This window comes from Eschrichtius robustus, chromosome 20 (assembly GCF_028021215.1).
Source record: "Eschrichtius robustus isolate mEscRob2 chromosome 20, mEscRob2.pri, whole genome shotgun sequence".
NCBI lineage: Eukaryota > Metazoa > Chordata > Mammalia > Artiodactyla > Eschrichtiidae > Eschrichtius > Eschrichtius robustus.
The window spans coordinates 59,766,628-59,792,270 of NC_090843.1; the positions used below are offsets into that span (position 1 = coordinate 59,766,628).

At 52.6% G+C, this 25,643-nt stretch overlaps 1 protein-coding gene across 3 annotated transcripts in view; it reads right to left on the reverse strand.

The window, feature by feature from the left end:
* The window catches only part of GAS7 (growth arrest specific 7), a 199,704-nt gene that overhangs the window by 33,564 nt on the left and 140,497 nt on the right, over positions 1-25,643 (reverse strand). For all 3 annotated transcript variants that reach the window (XM_068530305.1, XM_068530307.1, XM_068530306.1), the window contains exons 3-5: positions 22,793-22,873; positions 11,965-12,050; positions 4,224-4,277 (exon numbers count right to left, since the gene is read on the reverse strand). In XM_068530305.1, the coding sequence (XP_068386406.1) occupies positions 4,224-4,277; positions 11,965-12,050; positions 22,793-22,873 (221 nt within the window). The remainder of the gene's footprint in view (positions 1-4,223; positions 4,278-11,964; positions 12,051-22,792; positions 22,874-25,643) is intronic.

Below are 25,643 nucleotides of genomic sequence, written 5' to 3' on the forward strand. Positions count from 1 at the left end.
TAGGAGACAGGGGAGGGGCGTACCACAAGTGGCCCTATAACAACCACTGAAGGTGAAAGCTAGCAGGGCTGCGGGAGGACAAGGCTTCATCCCTCTTGGGGCTTCTGCCACTCTCTGAGGACACCAGCCCTTGGATGGACTGGCCAGTGGCCCCAGGGTGGCCGTCTCCATCCCTGTCAACTCTGGTTTTGGGATTTCGCAGCCCCAGCAATCCCATAGGAATTTCTCTGAATCCTGGCAGGGCCCTGCACCCCCTGGTGGGCGTCTCGAGAACTGCACCTCACCGGCCCCATGGTGGGAGGCATCCTGGGAGAATTTCTGCAAAAGCTTGGCGTGCATCCTCACTTCATCCTTCCGGCAACCCCACGAGCTGGGTCACACTGGCCTCATTTGATTAACTGAGGATCACAGAAGTATCTGCATCTAGTCTGGGCTGACGGCTCGAGCCCTCACCCACGATGCTGTGCCAAGGAACACGTGCTCAGTCCATGCAAATGTTTGTTGAACGGCTGCTTGGTGCCACGCAGTAGGCTAGATCTTCCCAGCACTTGGCACAGGTGCATTTGTATTTCTTGTGACTGCTTATTCAGCATCTCTCTTCCTTCGCGAGACAGTCTGTCCCAGGAGGGGAGGAAGCCCACCTCCTCCCCGCTGTGTCCCTAGTACCTGGCCCAGCACAGCCATGTGATGGGAGCTGTAAATGTTTCTTGGTACAATGAATGGAGGCTAGAGACAGAAGGTGTAGTCTCTGCCCTCGACGGCTTTACAGCCTGATGAAGAAGGCAAACAAGTAAATATGTAATTGCAGTTCTTTGTGTATAATGGTGGAGCCAGGGTCAGAAGCCAGGCAATCTACGTCACACTTAATCTATGTCATGGCACCTTCTAACACACTTAGGCGTAGCCATGCCATGTCCCCACCCAAGGCAGGGGCTCAGGCAGGAAGGGGTGCTGGACAGGGAGGAGACAGGGGAATGCCTCCACTATGTACTGTTTTGGGGAAGTTCCAGGAGCCCCTCCCACTCTCGCTCCCAAGATCACCATCCTCAACCAACAGCGTCTTCGCTCTGCCACCAACTCTGCTCTCTCCAGCCCTCAGTAAATGGAGTAACACCCGCTCTGCCCCTGACGGCCAGGGGGCCCCCTGAGCAGCAGAGGTTCTGCCAGGGCCGGCCTGCATGGGGGCAGCCAGAACCACATGAGCTGCCCTCAGAAACTCTCTTGGGGGGCTACAGCCACCACTCAGGCACCTGGCATGGCACAAGGGCCGCTGAACACAAGTGTGACCCACCCAAGGGGGCTGACGTGGGGAGGCCCAGAGCAAGCCCCGGCCCCAGCCCAGCACGGAGGCCTCCCTGGAGGCAGAGGCCGCAGCTATGTATGTGCCCTCCTCTCTGACAGCCGCCTGCAACACAGAAGAGAAGGTGGTTTCACAACCAAGCGGGCCCTGAATTTCCTCCTGGTGGGAGAGGCTACTCTGGGAGGGGGTGACACAGGCAAAAGCCAGAGTTGGGACCTGTGGAAGCAGAACAGAAATGCCCTCAAGCACTCACATCCAGTCCCCGAGCTCCCACCCAGGGCCCCAGACGGGCCATGCCGGGAAGCTCAGACTGAAGACTAGAGGAGTCCCCAGACTCTTCTTTCTAGGACAGGAGTGTGGCTAGGTGGCTTTGCTGTCATCTTTTCTGGAATCCTCCAGATTCTGACACATCATATTGGTGCCGAGGCTGTGAACTGCCATTAGCGCCCGTCACTTCCAATCAAGCAAGCAGCCCACTCGCTGCCAGCCCCGCTCGGGGCCCCACTGCTGTCAAGTAGCCCACGTGTCAGACTCTTCAAAATTTGTTCCAGGCCCGGGTCGGGGAGCCGGAGCGTCGGAATCAAGCTCGGTCCTTGCTTCTCGGTCACACTGTGAGCCAGACTCAGACGCCGCCTGCAAATCTCTGCCGCTTGGGTCAGACCATGTAAGAGGATGTTCACCCTATCCCCGCACACCGGGGCGAGGGAAGCTGGTTCCCCAGCCTCCCCCCACCGCTCCCGCCAGCATCTCCTCCCAGGGAAGCCACGAGCTCTGCAGGATCAGGACTCAGAGGAAGGGGCCGCAGCGGTAGAGTGACTGCTCCGTGGAGGGGAAAGAGCCACGGTACAGAGCTCTTCAGCCCCACTGGTCGGCCGGCCGGCGAGGATGCCCGCCTCCAGCCTGGAGATGAGGAGGGCCACATGGGCTGGCAGCCAGCAGACCCAGGTTCAAGTCCGGGGCTCTGCTCCTCACCCACTCTGTGCCCCTTCTCAGTTTTCCCAGCAAAAAGTCCCCAAGGCTTGAGTGCTTATTTAAGACCTCTGGGGTGCGGGGGGTGTTGGTTATAACGCAAACTTTCCAGCCTCGCCCCAGAGTGACCAACAGAGGAATTTGCATTTTAAACAAGTATCTCCAAGGCTTCAGATGAGAAGCACTGATGTAGGGCGGCGGGAAGGAGGACGGAAGGCAGTGAGGCAGGGATGGAGGAGGTGTGTTGCCAGGAGACCCAGGGCCACGCCCAGGCTGACAAAGCCCTAAGCTCTGGCCGAAAGGCAGACCAGAGCAGTGACTCGGGCCGCACCCCGTGAGCTGGGCACCTTCACCCATGGGAGGCCTAACACTCTGCTTTTCACTTTTCATTTCTCTTATTCACGTTCCTTCTACAATGCTAATGTATCCCCTCTCTTGCAGTTTCTTCTCCCTCTTTCTCCATCTTTCAGGGAACTTTGGGAGCTCCTGCTTTGCCCCTTTTTGTGAACGTGAGGACCGTGCTCTCAGGACGTCTGCCCTGGGGGCCTGTCCACGCCCTCCCCATCAGCTCCAGCAACAAGGAAGCTGCTGCTGGCCCGGGGTTGAGCCGTCTGGTCCCACCCTCGGGAGGCCACTTGCACCTGGGGCATTGCTGGTGGGTAAGAGCACAGGTCTCAAGCCCTGATGCTTTCCAGCTGTGTGACCTCGGCGAGGTCCTGCTCTGTGCCAGGTCCTGCTCTGTGCCTCAGTTTCCTCATCTATAAACAGGGTGATGAGGAGACTAGTGTGAATTGAGCACCTACTGTGTGCCAGGCTGTTGTACGTGCTTTCCACACCATCCCTAGGGCGTACATGCCCATCGTCTCCCCACTGTACAGATGTGGACGCTGAGACCCAGAGAGGCCGGGTCGCTGCCCAGCTGGTGGGTGCTGTGCTGACGCCCTGGCTTCAGAGCCCGAGATCCCAGTCCCCACACTACCCTGGTCCAATCACCTACCCTCCCGCAGTGAGCGGAGAATGAAATGGGTGCTCAGAACCCTACTGGTGCCTAATAAATGTACACACAGGGGCAGCAATTATGACTGTTGCCATTGTTTGCCTACCGCTTTTTCCTCCCCAAATCCTTCAAAGCAGGATCTGCAGCCTGCATGAGCCGGGGCAGGGGACCCCTTCTTGCTTCCATCTCCGTAGGGGGGGGGCAGCATGGAGAGAACTGTGTGACAGAGCCTGAGGGAGCCTTTCTCCGGCCCCAGAGCTGCTGCACTTGGGTGGAAACCGCACACCTAGGACCACACGTCTCCCAGCTCCAAGTTCTTAGCTGAGTAGATGGACAAGTTGTTTCTCTACTTGGAGGGGGGAGAGACGTCCAGCGCCCGCCTTCCCCGAGCGCAGGGCTGATGTGGAGCCGGAGGCGGGGTGGCGTGGGGACTCGGCGGGCTTTTGGAAGAGCCCTGGGAGGCTGTCTGGCCGCTTTGGGCAGAGGCTGCCTGCTTCCCCATCAGGAACTCCCAGGAACTCTATTCTTAGGGCGCTTTCTCTTCCTTTTAACTTTGATGTCTTCCAGAAGTTACCCTGCACAAAAGCCACCCTGCCGTGGCTGTAATTTACACGTCATGTCACTTGCGCAGAGCACAGTACACCCCCTCCAACCCACTCCTGCACGCGTACCTTCCCCTGCCTGCCCTGCAAAAATGGCTTCTGCACCGTTCCAACCACAGTCCTTCCACTTGCTTGCCCCAAGAGAAAAAGTGAAATAAGAAATCAAGAGAAGAAGGGCCGGGGGGAGGCAAGGGGGGAACCCTCGGCAACATCCAAGCTTTGGAACTTCCCATGTACCAGGCTGGACGTCACTTCCATTCAGCGGTCCGCATTGCCATGGCAACAGCCGAGCCATGGACCAGAGACAGCCCCAGCTTGCCACCCAACAAGCGCGCGCTCTGCGGGAGCCGCTTACCGTGATGGTGTTCTCCTTGCTCTGCTTTTTGCCTGGTGACGAGGATCCCAGGTTCTGGGGAGAGACACAAGAAACATCGTCAAAGCTGTTCTCCATGTTGGACATCCTCTTTCATTCGGGTTCCCTGAAGGTGGAGGGATTGGTTAAAAGCCTCGGGCCAGGGAAGTTTGGGGATGTTCTAGCTGCCGTTAACCCCCAAGTCCATATTCTGGGAGAGGGCAGGCAGGAGCCTTCCGTGCCCTGGCTTGAAGACGAATTGGAGGAAGCCTCCAGCACGGGCTCTGAGAAAACTGCTCCAAAGCAGGTCTGCCTCCTCTTCTCCCCGTCGGTGGTTGGGGGAGCTAACCCCTCAGCTGCCCTCTGCTGGTAAGTGGTTCTGCACGCTGCTTGCTGCCTTAACCTGCAGAATCCACCCGGGGAGCAGAGAGTTAAGGCCACCACCTCCTCGCACTGAGGATTCAGAACACGACATCTTATTCCAAATCCCCCGGGTCCGACATATCACACCCCAGCTACGTGCAGTGTGGCCTGGGGTGCTGGCCACATCCGTGACATGTCACCTTCCCTACCCCAAGAGCAGGGAGGCTGTGTTTCGGCTTCCATTCGGACTTTGGATTGCCTTTTTATGTCTTCCCTTTGCCAGCAAGAAAACCACTGTCCCAAGGACCACCAAGCCCACAGGACCTCAGCAGCTTGCCCCAGACCTAGGATGGTCCTGGAATGGAAAATAAGGATTGCCAGCTGAAAACACTACATTGGTCCTAAGAGCCTATGACCCTAAAGGGGAGGGTCATTCTGGGTCTTTGCCATTCCATCAGCAGTTCCATCAGGGACTCCATAGGGTCCCCGAGCAGGACACGGGATGCCCACTCCGGTCCTGAGCCACACGGCGAGCTGGGAAGCAGGCTCGCCCCTAAGGCACTGCAGTGGCATTGCATGTGTGTCCTGGGACTCGTGGCCTTATTCTGTCTCTAGTGGGAGGGAAGGAAGTGGCTGCTAGGACTTTACAGAGAAAGGCCCAGAAGAAGCACGAAGAGGCCTCTCCAGCAAGCCTCAGGGAACCAGCGGCCCCCATCCCCAGGCCAGCACAGCTCTGGACCACCCAGCAGGATGAGCGTTTTGGGGGTGGGGGGTGGTCAGCCCCTGCCTCAGGAACCCAACTGCACATCAGGCAAAATAAGAAGCTTGATGGAGTTCCTGCCCATGGTCCCCTCATCCCCTGCCTCCCCCCGCAAAACCACCCTCAGTCCCTCGCTCCCATCGAGACCTACTTCGGCAGGTAAGTAAAGTCAGCTAATGAAAACTGACATCCCTGGACTGTCCAGCTAAAAGGGACCTTGACGTGTCATCGTTTCACAGACAAGAAGATGAACTCGCTAGCCTTGACATCCTGCCAAGTTAACTTGAGCCTCAGTTTCACCATCTGTCACCAATGGTCCTCAGGCTCTGGAGCACATCAGAATTAGTTCCCCCCCAATCGGGTCCCCCCGCCCACCTCCCAGAACTGCTGATCCAGCAGGTCTCCGGGGGCCAGGATCTTTAAGGCAGAGCCTGGGGGCCTCCATGGAGGATGTCTGTTCTGTCGTTTCATTGAGGCCCCCCTAACTACAGCACCTCTGTTAGCAGACCCAACAGGTTCTGGGGCAACGTCACACTTGTGACCAACTATAGCTTCCTTAGACATGTTAAATGCATCAACTCATCCAGCTTGCCCACCCTGGACCCTCCCAAACTATCAGTTCTGCCCAGGGCACTTGCCAAGATTGGGCTTTCTGGGAGGAAGGCAGACTGAGGCTGCACGGCAGGGGCCCAGGTACCAGTCTCCAAGAAGAACAGACAGGTGCTGGGCTCTTCCTACAGGTTCGTCCATGCAAATACACACCCAGGATGGGCAAGAGGAACCTTTGGGATGGATTCTTTTTTGTTTTTTGTTTTTTTTGGCCACGCAGCATGTGGGATCTTAGTTCCCAAGCAGGGATCGAACCCATGCCCCCTGCATTGGAAGCGCAGAGTCCTAACCACTGGACCACCAGGGAAGTCCCTGGGATGGATTCTGCAGTTTGCAGGGGTCCCCCTACCACAGACACACATCATCACCAGCAGGACCACCACAGTGCTCCCATTACACACCCCAGGAAGGGCAACCAGTGCTCCGGCAGCCTTGGCAATAGCCTGCCAGTCTCTGTACCAATGCTGCTGCTGATGGGGAGGGGGAGGGGGAGGAGGGGGAGGCGGAGGGGGAGGAGGGGGAAGGGGGGAGGAGGGGGAGGAGGGGGAGGAGGGGGAGGAGAGGAGGGGGAGGAGGGGGAGGAGAGGGAGGAGGGGAGGAGAGGGAGGAGGGGAGGAGAGGGAGGAGGGGAGGAGAGGGAGGAGGGGAGGAGGGGGAGGAGGGGGAGGAGGGGAGGAGGGGAGGAGGGGGAGGAGGGGAACTCCCGGGGGAAGGATACACTGGGAGAGCTCCTGCCCTGAGTGCTGCCCTGTGAGGCGACCATGAGGCAGGCCTTTGACACACGTCATCTCACAGAGTCCTCACAACCCCACCAAGTTACTGGCATCGTCTTCATTTTACAGATGAGGTATTATGTTATGACTTCGCCCTTAGACATACATTCTGAAATATTTACAGTTAAAACAATATGTGAGGAATTTGCTTTAAAAGAATCCAGTGGGAAGTTAGGGAGAGGTGATGGGAGTTTATTTAAAAAAAAATTTTTTTTAAAATATATAACCCATTCATTTTATTTATTTTATTTTACTGATTTTTTTTCAGTTTTTGGCTGCATTGGGTCTTAGCTGCAGCGCGCGGGCTCCTCTCTAGTTGTGGTGTGCAGGTTTTCTCTCTAGTTGTGGCGCGTGGGCTCCAGGGCACGTGAGCTCAGTAGTTGTGGCGCAAGGGATTAACTGCCCCGTGGCATGTGGGATCTCAGTTCCCCGACCCGGGAGCAAACCCGCGTCCCCTGCCTTGGAAGGTGGATTCTTTACCACTGGACCACCAGGGAAGTCCTGTGATGGGAGTTTAAATGAAACAAGATTGGCTGAATAATTGAAGTTAAATGATCGGTCCATGGTCCTTTATTATAACAGTCCTTCTACTCTTATAAATGCTTACGCATGTCCATAACAAAAGTGTTTTTTTTTCAAATTTCTTTTTCCTATGATTCTAGAAGGTTTTTCTCCTCTTTTTAAAAACCCCTCCCCAGCCTGGTTTCCTGGCCTCGCCTGGGCTGCTCTACTGTCACTGTGAGGACCCACTAAGGGTGGCGACAGACGACGCAGTCCCTGGGAGATGGCAGTGTGTCATTCCCAGCCAATTCAGCGAGTCCCTGACTCTGCAATGTCTTCCTGACCCTGTCTCCTTACCCTGTGAAGAGTCTGGGTCCCACACCCTCAGCAAGTGGGACCCAGCATGAAACCCCTCAATGGCTCCCAGCGCTGTTAGGACAAAACCCAAGCTCCTCACAGCAGCCTTGAGGACTCGTCCAGCCTCCTCTTGTGCCCCCCCCCCACACCTGCTAACACAGTAAACCACAGCCCCACTCGGACTCCATGGCTTCTTCGAAATCCTGACTCTATGCATCCACGTATGCTGTTCCCTCCACCTGTAATGCTGTTCCCCTACCACCACCTCTTCACCAAGCTAAACCCTTGCTCATCTTTCCAGTCTCAGCTTTTCTTAAAGAGCCCATCTCGATGTTTCCAACACCACCTGGTCAGGTCCTCAGAGCACACACTCCCTCCAGGCCCTATCACTGCCAAAATGAAATAAACATTTACCTCTTTCTCCAGTCCCAGCTATTAACTCCATCAAGACAACGGCTACCCGTGCACCACAACTACTGAGCCCACGTGCTGCAACTACTGAAGCCCGCACGCCTAGAGCCCGTGCTCCGCAACAAGAGAAGCCACCGCCATGAGAAGCCCGTACACCGCAACGAAGAGTAGCACCCCACTCGCCGCAACTAGAGAAAGCCCGCGCGCAGCAACGAAGACCCAAGGCAGCCATAAATAAATAAATAAATAAATGTTAAAAAAAGACAGGGCTACTACATCTGCCTGACTCAGTGCCTGGCAAAGAAACAGATGCTCAATAGAATATGTGCTATTTACCAAGTAGGGGAGGGGGAGCCCAATTAAGTAAATGAGCTCTCAGAATCTCACCGCCAATGGGTCCCTTAAGTTTCCAAGCTCGAAGTCCCTTTCCCTTTCCTCTCTCCTGTGTCTAAAGATAGCCTTCCTGGGGGGCAGTTCATGGGAATCTAAAACAGTTCAAAGGTGGGTCACTAAACGGCCTGGGCTCTGGTGGGTGGGTTCCTTGCCCTCCCAGTACCTGCACAAGGAGCAGAGGGGGCTCACGTCACCCTAGCCCCGGGCGGGCGGGCGGGCAGGCAGGCAGGCAGACAGGCAGACTGGCAGGGGACAGGCTCAGAAGTGCTTCTGCCATGGCCAGCAAGACCATCCTCAGCCTTTGATCCCCCAACCTCCAATCAGGTGGGCCCCGTGCATCCAGCGCCCAGGCAGCCTGCCCCAGAGCTGCAGACGTGCAAACCTCCACTGAGTGGCGCCAGATCACCATCACCTGTGCCTGGCCCTCCAGGTCTCCCAGAACTGGGGTGGGCACCACCCCTGGGGTGCTGGGCACCCAGCCATCAGTCCCACCCACGACGGTACAGACACACTCCCGGTTTCCATGAAGATTGGATAATGCCCCCTACCTGCCCAACATTCTAATTTTCCTGATTAGCTTGCTCAGGGAGGGGGCAGGTAGCAGAAAACGAGCACAACAGGGGTGTGACAAGCTACTTTATCCACCCCCAACCCTGCCTCTCAAATGGCCATGTGTTTGTTCATTCGTTCATTCATTCATTCACTCATTCCCTCTTTCTTTCTTTCAATATTATTAGGTGATAATTGTCACTAATTATAGTTGACAGCCTGCGATGGGGTAGTAAATACTACGCAGGCTGAAGTGCGCTATATCTATTCTGGGGACCATTTGTCAGTAGTGTTCTCTGGAAATATCAACCCTTCTTAACCCATTTCTATGATTGGCCTCTGGCAACTTTGAGGACAGCCAGCTCTGCAGGTTCACGAACGCTTTCACAGCCGGGGAACTAGTGAACGAATGCATACTTGCTCTCTCCATGCACTGCATTGTTTATTCTTGTTACTTTGATGATACCTCCCCCTCTCGACGTTATCATCCAAAAACAAGGCACTGGACTCCACCCGTCCTGAAGCAGTGCCCAGGCCTGGCCTGGCTCTCCAGAGCTGACCTTCCCTGCATCCCCAGTACCTCGTCTCTTAACTCCTTGTTTTATAACGCCTTCTATGACAGTAAAATGTGTTCATTTTAGGAAACTTAAAAAACACCCAAAAGTCTAAAGAGAATAAAAATCACCTTACACCAAGGTTGCTCAGCGTCAGCACCAATCATCTTTTCCACCTGCGGGATGCTCTGTGGTGGAGGCTGTCGTGTGCCCTGCGGGATGCTTAGTGACGCCCCCGGCCCCTACTGACTAGATAGCAGTAGCACCCCCTGCCCAGCTGTGACAACCAAAATATCTCCTAACACTGCCCAACGTCCCCTGGTTGAGAACCGGGCAGCAATGCCACCAACGTTCGGGTTTATTTTTTCTTCCAGTCAGTTGTCTTCACATATGGGTAGATTTCCTCCCCCCAGATAAGACTGACCATACGTGCAGTTTTGTTCTGCTTTTCTCACTCAACATTATGTCTCAGCATTTTCCGGAGTCACGACATTTTCTTCGGAAGAAGGAGTCTTCACGGCTGCGTGGTCTCACTGGCCAGACGGATGTTCGGTGCCGTCATCCATTTTACCCATCCCCTGTTGCTGGATAATTAGGTTGGGTCCAAGGTGGCAGGGCTGTAAATCATGCTTGAGTGAACAGCCTCACACATAGATCAGAATCCCTGAGTGTATCCCAAGAACAGATGCAGGAAAGGAAATTCATGGGTCGAAGGCTTATGGCAGCACACTGTCCAACTGGCTTCCCAGGAGGTTATATGTATCAGGATACATTTTGTTTTATATGGTTAAGAAACAGCTTCACAGTATTTCGGGATGGGGGGAGCCAGGTTCCATTAGGGAACGAGAGAAGAATGACGGGGGGTGCGGGGAGGAAGGGGTTGTTTCCATATTCTTGCCCAGGGTAGACCAGCTTTTCTAGTTGCTGGGAAACCACAGCAGAGCTTGGGCTGACGTCTTAAGAAAACACTCCATAGTTAGGTGGCAAATAAGCTTCATTTCAAACGGACTGAAACAGGCTGTGTTGAGAGGGGGGCTCTGCAGGAAACACACGGAGCCAGGGCTGTGCTGTGTGCCACGAGCAGGGGGTGAAGGGGACACACACGTGCTGGCACGACTAACTGTGCCCAGATCCTCGCCTGTCCTGCCACGGTCCACACACCCCCCCACCCCCACCCAGGGGGCTCATTAGAAACAGGGAGCCTCCGGCCCCTCCCCAGACCTCCTGAATCAGAATCTGCATTCTAACACGAGGCCCGGGAGATCTGTCAACCCATCAACGTGGAAGGAGCCTTGGTCCACCCAGACGTCCCAATTCTCTTCCAGAGTTCGAACTGAACTGACCTGAGCCCAACGCCCAGCCTCCTAAGACAAGAACGTAATTAGGTTTCTGAGGTTTAACCTTCTTGCCTGCATTAAAGCTAAGCGTCACACTGAAGCCGTCTGCTGTCACAGCCCACAAGGTCTCTCTTCCAGTGACTGGCACACAGAACCCACTGTTGTTGACAACAAGCAACTACTGTTATCACATCATCATCACCACCACCACCACCACCACCGTCCTTGGGGCCTGGCATTTTCACCCCTGGAAAGGGCTGGTTTGGAGGCTTCTGCTAAGGGACATTTTCTGGATAATTCATGGATGGACCACATAAGACCAGTCCTCAGTTCCTCACACACAGCTTAATGACACTGGAAGAACTCGGCATCAAGTCCAGTCTGACCACCTGGTAATCGTGTCAACCCTCGCGAGTCACTTAACCGGTCTGAGACTCCGTGACCTCATCTGTAACACGGGAATCATACTGACACCTCCCTCCTGCGTTTGCACACGTGTCAGCTGAGATGACAGATGAGAACGCAGTTTGGGAATCTTAAAACACCCTCCCATGTCCTTCCACACCGTAGCTGTCCCTCTGTTATGTGGTAAATGTCTGACTCAGTTCCATTCTGGGTGAAGTCAGGCGGTGGGAAAAGGGCGTGCAGAAAAGGAAAATGGCCTGGCCTCATCCATATTCTTAAAGCGTTGGGAAATCTGGACTCTGTACTAGGAATCCAGACAGCGGGATGGAACCTTCTACCCCAAGAACAGTTATAATCCCATCACCATCACCCCAACAAAACCATCCTCAACTTCTAGGGACTTCCCTGGCGGTCCAGTGGTTAGGACTCTGGGCTTCCACTGCAGGGGGTGCAGTTTCGATCCCTGGTCAGAGAACTAAGATCCCGCATGCCATTGGCGCGGCCAAAAAAAACAACCGAAAAATCCATCTTCATCTTCTAGAGAAAACCAAACCACAATCGCCTGCTCTCCCACAATCACGGTACGCTGGAATGACCCAGATACCGACCACTTTCTACTTGGGGCAGGACTGGGCTGTAGCCACCTGGACCCCCATGGCATCCCCATCCTAACGACACCTCCCTGGGCCTGCCTCAACGGCTGCCCCTACAGCCCGCAACAGGACCCCTTACCTGGGAATCGCCGGCGGATTTTCGGACACTCATGTGAGCAGTCTCAGGAGGGAGCGTGGGGGTCCCTGGCGTGTGGTGTCCATTCACTGCGGGGACAGAAACACGGCTCAGAGGCTGCGCTGGCCACAGACAGGCTCCTCCGACCTTGCAGACCATGGGGGCAGCTGCAGCCCCTTCTCCCCCCTCACTGCCTGGTTCCGAGGGGTCATGCATGGCCAGGACCACCTCTTAGGGTCTCATCCGTATCTGCTGAGCTGGAGGTGGGTTGAGAGCATCTCTCTAATCCCCAGCACCCAACTACCTATCTCCTGGGGGACCAAGTTTCTTTTCCAACCAGAGAAGAAAAGAAAGATGCTTAGTAGGAGGTGAGGTCATCACAATCCAACAGCCATCGCCGAAAACACCTCAGCAGCTGTGGTCACGGGCGCTGATCAAGGGTCCAATCTCTCTACAGAGTCAGATGGCCCCACCCACAGCTTCCTACAAATCCTGCCCCCGCCCCGCCTCCAAGGAACTTCTCCCTGAGGACCTTCTCACCCTCACCCACTGTAACATAAGCGTAATGGAAAGAGAACGGGTTTCACTGGTTTCCATGAAATTTGGTTTTGCCATTTAATAGCCAGGGGATCATATGACATCCTTCTTGAGTCCCAGTTTTCCTAAAGTCTAAAAAAAAAAAAATTCAAGGCTCTAAAACTCTATCCCTATGACACTCACTCATGCTCCCAACATGAGCTGATACACCTGCCCTTCAAGGGGGGGACGGGAAGCTCTGGTCTGTAGCATTTTTTCTGTGGCCTCAAGGCTCCCATCGGGGCTGATTTGAAGCCCCCGACGCTGCTGCCTGGTCCTGACATCACACATACACACCGCAGCCCATGCAGCCTCAGTTCCCAGAGGTGGCGCTGCCCTCTCACGGATATAGTTACGTGAGCCTCAGCTTCTGTATCTGTAAAATGGGGACAGTTCTACCTAGTCTCTCTCTACTTTGTTGGGATGAAAATCCAACGAGACAATAACTGCAAAAGAGATCTGTAAAGTTATAGAGTACTTCATGAACAGAGAGGGGAAGGATGGAGAGGGGAAGTCCACTGCTTCTGTTCCTGAATCTCCTGGCCTTGAACCCCAAGTCTGCATTGATCTCTGGACACCAGGAAAGCATGCCTTCCTCATGCCCCAGGCCTGGAGGATTTGCTACAACACAGACAACTACAGGCCGGCCTGGAGAAAGATGCACAGACCCACGTCCAGCTCTTGGTGGTTCTTGCTGACACCACCCTGCAGGGAGGGAGGAGGTGAAGGAGAGGCCGAAATTACTACCACCTACCCATTCACAGAGCAAGGGCTGGGGGCAAGCAATGGGGTATGAAGGCCACCCCATGGAGAACCTTTTTCATGCTGGGGAGTGCCCCCCATTCTCCCCCAACTGCAGCGAAAAATCCAGGGCCACCTGTGAACGGAGGCGCACTCAGCAGATTCTTGTGGGTAGCTGGGTTTCTCCCGATCTGCCTGTTGACCGGACACTCCGGAAGAAGGGTGGGCACAGACACACCAGGACAACAAAACACTGGCCACACAGCTGGCCCCCAGGGCAGTGGCTTAGGGACACAAGGAGAAACAACAAATTAACCCCATGTGGCCAGCCACGCTCCTGGTCTACACCCAGGGCCCTCAAGAGGCTGCTCAACTGCTGATTCTATCCAGGAATCCTCTAGATAAAAGGGGGGTGAGGAGGGAGGGCCAGGATTCCAAGGGCATCAGAGAAGCTATGGCTGCCGAGGAGAATCTACTCAGGTCAGCACAGGCCACGCCAGGAAGGGCACTAGACTGCTGATAAATACAACCCACAAGGCAGGCAAAACATTGGAGAAATTTTCCTTATCAAGGAGCATAGCGCTGCAATAGATAAAACACAAATGCTGGAGAACCTAAAGACAACAGTAGGAAATCTTAATATACTGCTTTCAGTCTAGGACTGATTCGTGAACAAAAGTCAGGATGTGGAATATCTTAGTAATTTAATTTAAAAGGCTGATTGAACTAGATGGATTAAACAGCATACCTTATAAACAGAGATAATATCTTTTACCAAGAATCCATGCAACATAAAAAAAAAAAAAGTTGGGCCTATTTAAGCCACAAATAAAGCACTGATAAATTGCAAATGGCATAAATAACACAAGGCACATTCTTTGACCAGAAAGCAATAAAAGTAGATACTAATAATGAAAGAACAAAATATACAAGGTCCTCATCCCCCCTGGCTCCCAAACACTTGAAAATTTAAGAAAACACCCTCTTAAATAATCTCAGGTCAAAGAGGAATTTAAAACTATAATTATACAATATTTTGAAAATAATGAGGAAGAACCTATCAAAACAAATGGGATAGGGCCTGAATTATATTTGGAGGAAAATCCATAGCCTTAATTATTTCATTACCAAAGCCAAGAGAATAAAAATAAACAGACTAAACATTCAACTTAAGAAATCAGAAAAAAAAAATTTTAAGCCAATAAAATAAATCAAAGGAAAACATGAGAAAAGGATATAAATGTGGCAAGAGAAATTAATGAGTTAGGAGACAGGATAACATTTGCAACCCTGGCTGGTTCAGGGCAGGTCAGTGGTGATGGGGAGTGGTGACTAACAGTGATTAAAAAAGGCAAATCAGCCTAATTTGAGAGTGAGAGAAAACACAAATGCTTAGAATTAGGAATTAGAGAGCAAACATACACACGGCAAACAGACTTGAGTTTTTTTTTTAATGCAAGAGCATATTATTTATAATTCTATGCTAATAAATACAAAACTTTCCATAAGATTCAAATGATCAAAATGGTTTCAAAGGATACCAGAAACACCAAAATGAGTAAAACCTTTGAAAAATGACCTCCCCTCCAAAAGGCACCAGACCCAGATGGTTTTACAGGCAAACTGGTTCAAACTCTTAAAAGAAATACATAGGCCCAGACTGCACAGTACAGAAACACCTGGTGAGTTTCCCAGTTTATTATACAAAGCCAGCATCACCCTGATCCTAAAATCTATCAACAACCAAAAAAATGCAACCACAGTTCAGTTGATTACGAAAATGGAATACGTAAGTTCTTACCTGAACAGGCCTTAGTTTAGAACCCGTCACTACCTTTGATGGTGCTGGGTCCCTCTAACCCAAGGTGGTCCCCATCTTCTTGAGGGCAGAGGCTGCCCTTCCGACCCCCGTCTTCTCCTTCCACAGCACCTCAAAAGTGCACCCTCAACACACCCTTCTCCTATTTGCAGCCTCTCCCAGCCTGGCAGCCCCCATGCTAACGGCTGCTGGGAACCATCTAACGCAGTGGCATTTGCCCCTAATCCATCCTCTTGTTCTCACTTCAGTTCTGGTCTGTCAGCTGTTGGCTAATTACCGCGCATGTCAAAACAATTACTGGGAAAGGAAAATCTAATTTTCCATTCAACCATTTCTCCCCATACAGCAGCTCTCCCCTGACACCCTGTCTCCCTGCACTTTACTTCAACAGTTCCGGCACCTTCGGAAAAGTCCTCCGTGGGGATCTGAACAGTTACAGCTACCCACGACGGTCCTGATGGGCACTCCCCCACCGCTGGGCCCTCGGCTTACTGAGGGTGAGACCCAAAACAAACAAGGCCAGGGGTGTGTGCTTTAGAGGCCTCCAGCCTCCCAGGGGAAAAAATAAAATATGGTCAAGGATCACTCATAACCATAAGAAACATAATTCAGTTGGGGATACAAAAAAAAAACGTAAAATCCCAAATTCAGCTGTTTTTAAGATAAGAAAAGGGAACAGAAAGCTCTATCTAGTAACTTCAGTAACTTCAAATACAAATATAAAAACACACACGCACACATTTCATTCCTCTTTATGGGCAGTTAAACAGACAAAGAGAGGGCTTGGGAGATACACAATGAGAGAAGGGGCCGGATATTTGGTACAAAGAAGTCATTTGCTGGGGGCGGGGGTGGGGGGTGGGGGGGGCGGGCGCAGGCGGAGGGGATAAAAAACGGAAACTAAGAAGACCAACAAAGAGTTGCCAGCGTCGTTCGCTGCCCAGACCTCACCCTCCCTACAGCTCTGACCCCATCGCCCAGCTCCAATCCGCCCTGAAAGACAGTCCATCCTCCAAGCCCCACTGTCTAGGTTCTGTTCTCTAAAAAACTCCAAAGACAAGACTTTCTTCTTCCAAACAAGAAAATCAGCTCTGGACACCTTCCTTCTGCCTCCTGTGGGTCCAGCCTCATCTCCCCTTCTCTCTGGAATAGACGAGTAACTTCCTTCCTCAACTCGAAGAAACCTGGGAGCTCCAGGGCCCTTGTTCTGGAAATCCTTCTTCCCTCCCTGCTACGACATTTAAGCCTGGCGGAACGGAGTCCCTCCCCAGGCAAGTGATGCAACCACCAATTCTGCAGGACGTTCCTTACAAGTGTTCTGCAGTGACAGTAAAGGGCAGGGTCTGACGGCCCAAAGAGTTTGGGACAAATGCCCCCTGTTGCTCAGATTTAACTTGGTTTCTTTACGGTGAGCTTAAAATATGCTGACATGCTCTGTGAATCTCAATCAAGGCAGCAGTGTGGTAGTCCACACTTATATGGACAAAGGACCCGGATGGGGGCGGGAAAAGCAGTGGGTACCGTGGAACCCACTTTGGGAAATATAGCCGGGGTTGCTGGAAAGCATGTTTTGAAGTCAGGCTACCAAGGCAAACACCAGAGCCAGATCTGTACTCAGCACCTCTGAAGGCACAGTAGGCACCATCCCTGCCTCACTGCCCCACCACGCCCTGTGGGGCCTTGGAAAGATGCTCTTTGTCGTATTCACCTTCCCAGGTGTGTGCTGCGTCTGCTGGGGTCTGCTTAGGGGAGTGGTTTTACATTTATAGCCTTCTGGCCTGGAAATCCTTCTGGTCTGGAAATTTCTGTCTGGCTACCCAATCCCTGTTGCCTCTCTGGTTGTCTAAGATGTAAACTGTATTCCCCCAAAGAGAACTCACAATACATGTGTCCGTGGGTGTGAAGGGTTGGAAACCTGCATCTATTCTCCGGGGCGTCAAAGGTTAAACAGGCCTTTGTAAGGGCCCCTGGGGCCTCAGCCAACAGGCACATGTTCCTAAAGGAAAAGGCGGCCCCCTATGGCCTTCCCTGGGGTCAACAGTGATTCCTAGTTGAGGGCCATGGCAGCCACTCTGGGCCTGGTAACTTGCTAATTCTGCAGTAGGTGAGAGTCCCTGTTTGCTCCTATGTGGGAGTAGCCGGGGCTTCCTGATCTGGAGAAGAACGTGTGTGGGTGAGGGCCCTGGGCTCTGGAGCCCCTTTCCTGGGGAGCTCTGCTCAGGGGAAGCACAGCTGTCTGTCTGCACAGACTCCAGACTCAAAGGCAGGCCCTCCCTGATCAACATCAGAACTCACTCCCCTGTGATCTGGCTTCCCTGGAGGCAGGCTGTTTCTCCAAGCATGAGCCCTCAGCGGAGTCAGGCCCCAGGCCAGGCAAAGCCAGCCTCGGAACCCAGGTTTCCCCGACATCTCCACTCCCAGGGGAACTCAATAAGAGATAGATTTCCTCCATCCCAAAGGGAAACACAAATGCAAACTTAACGCACGTCCAGACCCAGAAGCTCAGAAAGGAACTTACTCTCCATAACTGCCCAGCCCCATTAGTCACAGGTGGCTATTCAAATTCTAACAAGTGAAATTTAAATAGAATCTAAATGCAGGGTGGTACCCAGGATGGGATCCTAGAACAGAAGGAGGACAATACTGGAAAAATTGATGCAATCGAATGAAATCTAGTTTAGTTAATAATACTGTACCACATTGATTTCTTAGTTTTGACAACTGGACCGCGGTTATGTAAAACGTTAACGTTAGCGGAAACTGAGTAAAGGGTATATAAGAACTCTCTGTACTGTCTTCACAATTTTTTTGTAAACCTAAAATTATTCCAAAATTTGAAAAGTACTTAGTTAAATAAAATTAAAAATTCATTCCTCAGGCAGAGTAGACACATCTGCTGGCCAGTGGCTACCATACTGGATGGTGTAGATGTAGAACATTTCTGTTAGCGCAGAAAGTTCTAGGGGACAGAACTGGTCTATGGTGTCATCTGGTGTTACCCAGTAACGCGTAACATGAAAATCCCAGAACCTCATTTTTCACTCGTATTTTCTTTCCATATGCCTGTTACTATTTCTCTCCATATAAATCATTACTGTTACAGTGTATGTTAAACTGGCCCAAAGAAGGTTTTTAACACGTGCTGAATAGAGCCTTCGGTATTCTGTTTGGGTTTCAAGTTGACTTACGTAGACCTCCCCCAGAAAGCTGGCATTAAATGGCTCCAATAAAGTTACTGAACAAACACAGCTCCCACTGTGATTTGAGATGAAGCCACGTAGGGAAAGTCCTGGGCCCAGTGCGGACCCTAACATTCAGAGAGTGGAATCCCATTTGTGGGGGGCACTGGGTGTGTTTCCAGATCTCTCTCCCCAGCTGGTAACCTGGTTGGCTGTGCTTTAGGCATCTGACAAACCTGCACTGAGAAGAACGAACCGGTCCTGTTCATGGGTGACCCTTCCAACTCTCTCCAGAAGCTCGACTCAAAAGTAACCCTGAGCCCCATGGGTAAACCCTCCACCCCTCTGCCTCCTCAAAAGGGACCTGCCTAAGCTTGGCTTGGCTGGGTTCATTTGTGGTTCCCGCCCACGTTCTTTCTGACCTGTTTTTCCATGATCTTCAGGAACGACCATATGGGATGCTTGTGGTCAAGTTTTCCTTCCGCATCGTCCTTACCCCTCCCGTCTCCTCGCAGGGAACCCCCAACCCCACCACTGCTAACCAACTGCTTCAAGAAGGCAGCTTCCCAGGAAGACAAGACACTTCCACTGCATTTCACTCTCACCCCCATCCCAACCATCACGCTCAGAATGAAATCCCAACAACACCTTCCTCTGGTCCCTGCTGACTCCCCTCCCCTCATCGCCTACCACGCTCCCTCTTGACCCCCACCCCCCAGCCACACTGGGCTGCTTTCTGTTCTCAAACATGCCAAGGTCACTCCTGCCCCAGGGCCTTTGCACTAGCTGTTCCTTGGCCTAGAATACTCCACCACCACCCCACACACATACCGTCTTCTTGTCTTTAAAGCTTGACCGAAACGTCACTTCCTCACTGAGGCCACCCCTCACGCCCCAGTCGCACACTCTGTCCTGCTGCCCATGCAACGAACATCTGACGTATTCCGTGTCTGCTTGTTTGTCCAACTCTGCCACTAGAATGTAGGTTCCCGGGAGCAGGGACCACACAAGGACTGGCTTGTCTGTGGCTGTATCCCCAGTACTCAGAACAATGTCTGGCATATTTTTTGAATGAAAAGGTTTGCAACTCCACCACTGTTGCTTTGCAGAAGCAGGAGCAGAACAAAAGAGGCTGAGATCCAGGGCCCTGAGTGGTCTCCAGGCAAGGTGCCCACAGCCCCGGGAGCCCAGGGATGAGGACAGTCAGTTTTTGAAGCTACCTCATGTCTTCATCAAGTCTATTTCTCTCCCCACAATAAAATTCAATCTCCTGAAAGCTGCTTATAAAACTGAAGGAAAGAATGGCTGGAAAAATCCTAGTGCCCCCCTGTAGAGAGAAATACCAACAGTTATTCTTCTATTCTTTAGACAGAAGGTTCAGTTCAAAAACCAGAAAAGATGATGGCAAAATACCTCGGATCCTGCTATACCCTCACAGGTGGCTTCTCTCCGCTTCCATCCCAGAGTGTGGATGGAGGGTTGACACGTGTGTTCACGCCCCAGGGTAGAGAGGACCACAAATCATAACCATGGAGGGCTAGACAGGACCTCAGCCATGGTCTTCCTCCCATTTATAAATGGGCAAAGTGAGGCCTGGCAAGGAGAAGGGGTGTGCCCCAGGCCCCTGTCTAAGGAGCTGCAATTTCACAAACCTAAGATGTCACTGACTGTTAGAGGCACCCTTATTTTAAGTACTGCTGAGAAAGAAAAAAAAAAAAAAAAAAGATGCTTCCAATTAGACTAGGATACACCATTGATTTCCAAGATATTAAAACTGGGAAACAAAACGTGGGTCTGAGAATCAATGAGTTGGGGTCCTGCATGTTTTGCAGCTGCTTCTCACTGTCATGGCTTGGCGTCCATCATCCGACAGAGAGCGGTGCTGAGCCGAGGGTTCTGAGTCCTTCTAGAACAGAGCTTCTAACCCCGGCACTGCTGACGGGCGGGGCTGGACAGCCCTTTACTGTGGGGCCGTGCCGTCCCGTGCATTGTAGGACGTCTGGCAGCATCCCTGGCCTCTACCCCCCAGACGCCTGTAGCTCTTCCCCACACTGGTGACAGCCACGAATGTCCCCTGAAGGCAAAATCACCCCCGAGTTGACAACCACTGCACTGGAGCCAGGGAGGCTTAACAAGTATGTACGTGTGATGCAGACAGACACACACAAGGACAGAAGCACCAAGTTAAACAGGGTCTTCAGTTCAGGCCTTCTCTGAACTGATGTGTACTCTCCAAAGGGGAAGAGAGTAGACAGGATTTCCAAATGTCTTTGACTGCAAAGCCCTTTCTCGCAGAGAAATGGACAGACTTGGGATCCCAGGGACGTGGGACGCAGGTGCCCTAGGCCCCTGGGGGTCCACCTAAGTCTGTCTAATGCCTTGGCCACCTTGGCAATTCTCATCTCTGGATCTGACCCTCTCCACCATCCCCCACCTTTCTCAGCCCCTCAGAGCCCCGGCACCCGGCGCAGTGCTGGGTTATCGCGGCTCTCGCGCTAGACGTGAAGGCAGGAATTTGTCACGCCGGGGCCTCCGGGCTGGTGACCTGAGCCAGCGCCTCCCATGCCTCCTTCTGGGGGATGGCCCCACCAACAGGATGCTGCTGGGGCCAGTGACAGTGACAGCAGGCTTTGGAGAGGTGACGCCACTGACCCAGAGGGCAAGTTCCCTAACCAGCCCCAGCAGCCCAGCGTAGCAAGCTGTGCAGGGTGGCAGGCTGGGCCACTGTCACCTGTCATCTCACACGACCCAGCCTCCCCCTGCCTGTGTCATGGCCCTGTCCTGCTCCGTGGACCCCTCTGGCTGGAAAAGACAGCTGGGTTTTCTTTCTAGCGTCTGGGTGGCCTGGAGCCAGCCAGGATAGAGGGCCACACCTCACATTATTCACACTAGCATTTCTATTGTTAAAAAAAATCACAAGAACAGCAACAAAAGACAAGGCATCGAGCCAGGAAATGCCTATTGTCATATGACAGCTAGGAAGGCCGAATGGCCCCATTTCTGAGGACTTGGTCTGAGAATGTAGCACTGGCTGCACCCCTAGGAAACCAGGAGGAAATGCCCCATTTCCCTGCCCCACAGGGGGTTCCTTTTTTAAAATTTTAACGAAAAAAATATGTGTGTGTGTGTGTGTGTGTGTGTGTATACATGCATATACACACACACAAATATAAATAAAAACATTTTAAAAGCCTAGAAGAACTTTCCGTGGGAAGCACCTCCCCAATCCCCTCTCCCAGACCTCAGCTGATTCTCCAGGTCTATTCTGCCACCACTTGGGTTCTGAGTTCTGTGGCTGGCGGTCTTCACAGCCCTAAATAACGTGCTTGGATCCCACTTTGACTTCTCAATGGTGGAAGAGACTGAAAGACACCCCACTGGGAAAGGTGAGGCCTGACCCACTCACACTGCACACCGCTCCCTTCCCAATCCAGGGTTTAAGAGTCCTCTTATGACTTTCACCTCTTCCTTTGGTTTCCTGTGATGCGTTCGGTAAATTATTTGCGTTCCAAGCAGGGTACGAGGCTCTCATCTCCCCTCCCCTCCACGTGAGCACAGGAGGTCACTGCTTTTGCCCAACCCCCCCTCCCCCAGCCCATGCCTCCCCTCCTCTGTCCCACACTGTCAATGCTACTGATGTTCAAATTCCAGGTTTACACACCACATTTGTGACTTCACTCAAAGCTGAGGCCAGGCTCCATTTGGAGACTGAGGAGTCCACAAAAGAAAAGGAGAGACAGAGTCCCCACCTCAGGAAACTTACAGTCTGGGGTGGGAGAGTGACGACCAACAGGGAGGGGTACTCTGAGGACAGTGAAACAGCAGGAAGTGGGGATCCAGAGTGATGGGAGAGGACTCTAAATTGAGCCATCAAGGAAGGCTTCTCGGAGGAGGTGACATTTAATGCAAGGTCTAATCCACAAGAAGTCAGAAGGTGTTCTCCCCACTGGTGTGTCCTGCAACCCACCTCCTGGGATCCCAGAATGAGATGTCTCCTAAGAGTAATAAACCCTCCACCTATTATAGGAATATCTACCTTGACCACCTCCACTTCATTACCTATGATGATGGAGAACTCATATCCTTGCAAGGAATGCATTTGCTTTCCAGACATTCGGTTTGAAAGCTGCCCTGTAATCATCTGCCTCCTTAACTCCTATTCCTTGAGGCCTTCGGGAACCACGTGGAGCAAGTCTGCCCCCGGTTTGGGTCCCTACACTGGCAGACAGCTAAGAGCTCTGGCGCTTCACCTCACCCAGCCACGCCCCCACCTCCCTAAGCACCTGAGAGGGAGTGAGAGGGACCAGAGCTGCTGCCGGCACTAGCAGGGTGTTACCATCCCACGGGGCAACAGGCTACGGGGCCTCCAAGCCCTCTAGACCCCTCCCCAGGTTTGGCCCATACGATCCGCAGCCAGGTTTCAGACCCAGGCTCCAGAGCCGTGGCCTCCCCCTTGAAGGTGTGTGTGGTTCCCAGCCGGCCCCCAAGGTGCCCCGAAGTAGCGCGTGGACGGTACCTGTCAGAGGCAGAGAGCTTCTGTGAGGGCCAGGGCTGGCTGGAATCCCAGGAGAACTGCTGGGGCGCTCCCAGGTGGTCTCTAGTCAAAGAAAGAAAAAAAACACAATCGCACTGAGAATTTGCTGGGGCAGAAGCTCCGCGTGTCACAGAGCAGAACTGGGCCACCTCCCTCCCTAAACCCGGGAAGCAGGCGACCGCCTCCTGCTCCCATATCCATCTCCTCTCCTGCCTTCCCATGACAACAAAGCTTCTCTTCGCTGGGGACCCTTCTCCACGCAGCTGGGACCAGAAGGAGGTGGCCTTCTGGCTGGGATCCTGTGAAACAGTCCCCATTGCCCCTCTCCTCCTCCGAGGCTGCCAACTCGTGCATCTCCACTTCGGTCCCTCGTCCTGGAACCCCAGCTGTCGACCGGGCATCACTCCCCAAATGCCCACTGTCATCTGAAACCCCAAAGCCCAGAGGAAGGAGCCCTGGCCGGGGGTCTGTACAGAGACCTGGGTGATTGGGGGTGATTTCCTTCCTGGTTCTACAATTCCATGTCTCGTGTGAATTATAGAGGCTGTGTCTGATTGGACACTTCTCTCTCTTCCAATACCCAGCCAGAAATAAAGCTAATACTGCAGCTATATATGATCATCCCCTGAACGCTACTTTACCCATTTCACTGCTGTGAGCAGAGACTTCCCATAAGATTATCTAGTGATAAAAATAATACTTTCTCACTATTTACAACGTGGTGATGTAGAAAAAAGTGCAAAGAAGAAAAAGTATCACCCATAATCCCACAACTCGGAGGTCATCACTAAACATTTGGGTACCTGTGTGTTGATTTGTTTTCTAGGCATATGTACATCTTTGGAACAAAACAAAATCATACTGTACATTCTTTTCACCTATGGACTTCTGTGGGTATCTTTCCAAAACCATTAAAAGGGCCGGAGAGCACAGGGGTTAGGATCTATTAACAGCAGTGAGTCTAGAGCCAGATGCCTGGGTTTGAACCCCAGCTCTGCCTCTCACCACCAGTTTAACCTTGACCAAGCTAATTGTCCCCTTGGTGCCTCGGTTTCCCCTCTGTAAAATGAGATCAATAATGGCATCCACCCAAGGCAGCTGTTGTGTTCATGCCAAATGCCCATTTATAAGCTTTTAGCATGAAGTTATTTTTAAAGTTAGTCCAATATATGGATATGACATTATTTAGTCCAAAATTCTATTACTGAAAATTCAATTGTCTCAAATATTTAAAGCAAAAACTAGCACAATCTTTCAATGGCTTCTGTGAATTAAGATTCGAGAGAACTGGGGTTTTTCCTCAGTTCCGACTCTTATCTGCTGTGCAGCCCTGGGCAAGTCACGCTACTTCTCTGGTCCTCCGATTCTTCATCTAAAATGAAAGGGTTGGGGGGCTTCCCTGGTGGCGCAGTGGTTGAGAGTCTGCCTGCCAATGCAGGGGGCACGGGTTCGAGCCCTGGTCTGGGAAGATCCCACATGCCGCGGAGCAACTAGGCCCGTGAGCCACAACTACTGAGCCTGCGCGTCTGGAGCCTGTGCTCTGTGACAAGAGAGGCCACGATAGTGAGAGGCCCGCGCACCGCGATGAAGAGTGGCCCCCACTTGCCGCAACTAGAGAAAGCCCTCGCACAGAAACGAAGACCCAACACAGCCATAAATAAATAAATAAATAAATAAAATTTAAAAAAAATAATAAAATAAAATGAAAGGTTTGGGCTGACTGGTCCCTTAGGCCCCAATACTCTTGCCCCCCAGCTTTGATTGGTGGTCTCAAAACCTTAAGATCTACTGTTTGGGTTTTAGGATCTTATGGCTCTAGGAGTCGGGTGGTAATACGGTCCCTTCATGTCTTAAGGGAGAGAAAAAGGAGGGTGAACAAGGCAAGCAGCAGGGAGGATGTGACCAGGAACAAGAGAGCAGAGGGGTCTTCCAGGAGGGGTGACCAGAGGGCAGCCTCAGTGGCCTCCCTGGAGGAGGAGGGACACTCAGGCTGGTGCTGACAGCACCAAGACTTGGAGAATCTACATGAAGACCACCAGACTGCTCTGAGGCCGAGGGCAGTGGAAAGCATCCTAGGCCTGGCCGCTCATGAGCTGAGTGACCTTTGGAAGCCACCTAACCCTGTGTTTTGTTTTTCTCAACTGTACAATGGGGATAAAAACGGTACCTAAATAGGGTTGTAATAGCATGAAATGGGTTATTACCTGTAAGGTGCTTAGGATGACAGGGGCACACAGTAAGTGCCTTATCAGGGTTAAATAAAGCAAACAGACTAGCGAGGCTGGATGTTTGGGGGGAAAACATCCAGAAATGGGGGGAAATTCAGATGAGAAATGGGGGAAAATTCAGATGAGAAATGGGGGGAAATTCAGATGAGAAAACAGCCTTCCAACAAAGTGAGGTGGGCTCCGGCAGAGACCAGACGCGGCCTGCAGCCTCCGTCTCCTTCCTAAAGAGGCCTCTCTTCCGCCCGCTGGATCGGCCCCACCCGGAGGCCACACTGCTGTCTCCACATCCACAGCGCCCAGCTCAGGCTCTCCCCTCCAACCCAGCCCCCTGGGGCTCCGGGGACCAGCCTCCACGGCTTCACCAGCTCCTCCCGGGTCCCACCACCCACATGCAATCAGTTCCCGGGGCCTGGAGGTGCCCCCTCCATCACTTTCCTCACCTCCTCTCCACCTCACCCCTAACGCGTCTCCCCACTCGGGATCAGGGCGCACCTGGAGAATCCCTTGCGGCCTCCTTTCCAACAAGGCACAGAGAACAAAGTCCAAGCTTTGTCATCCCCGAGCCCACCTCTCGGCCAGCGAGGCTCCAGCACAGCAACCTTGTC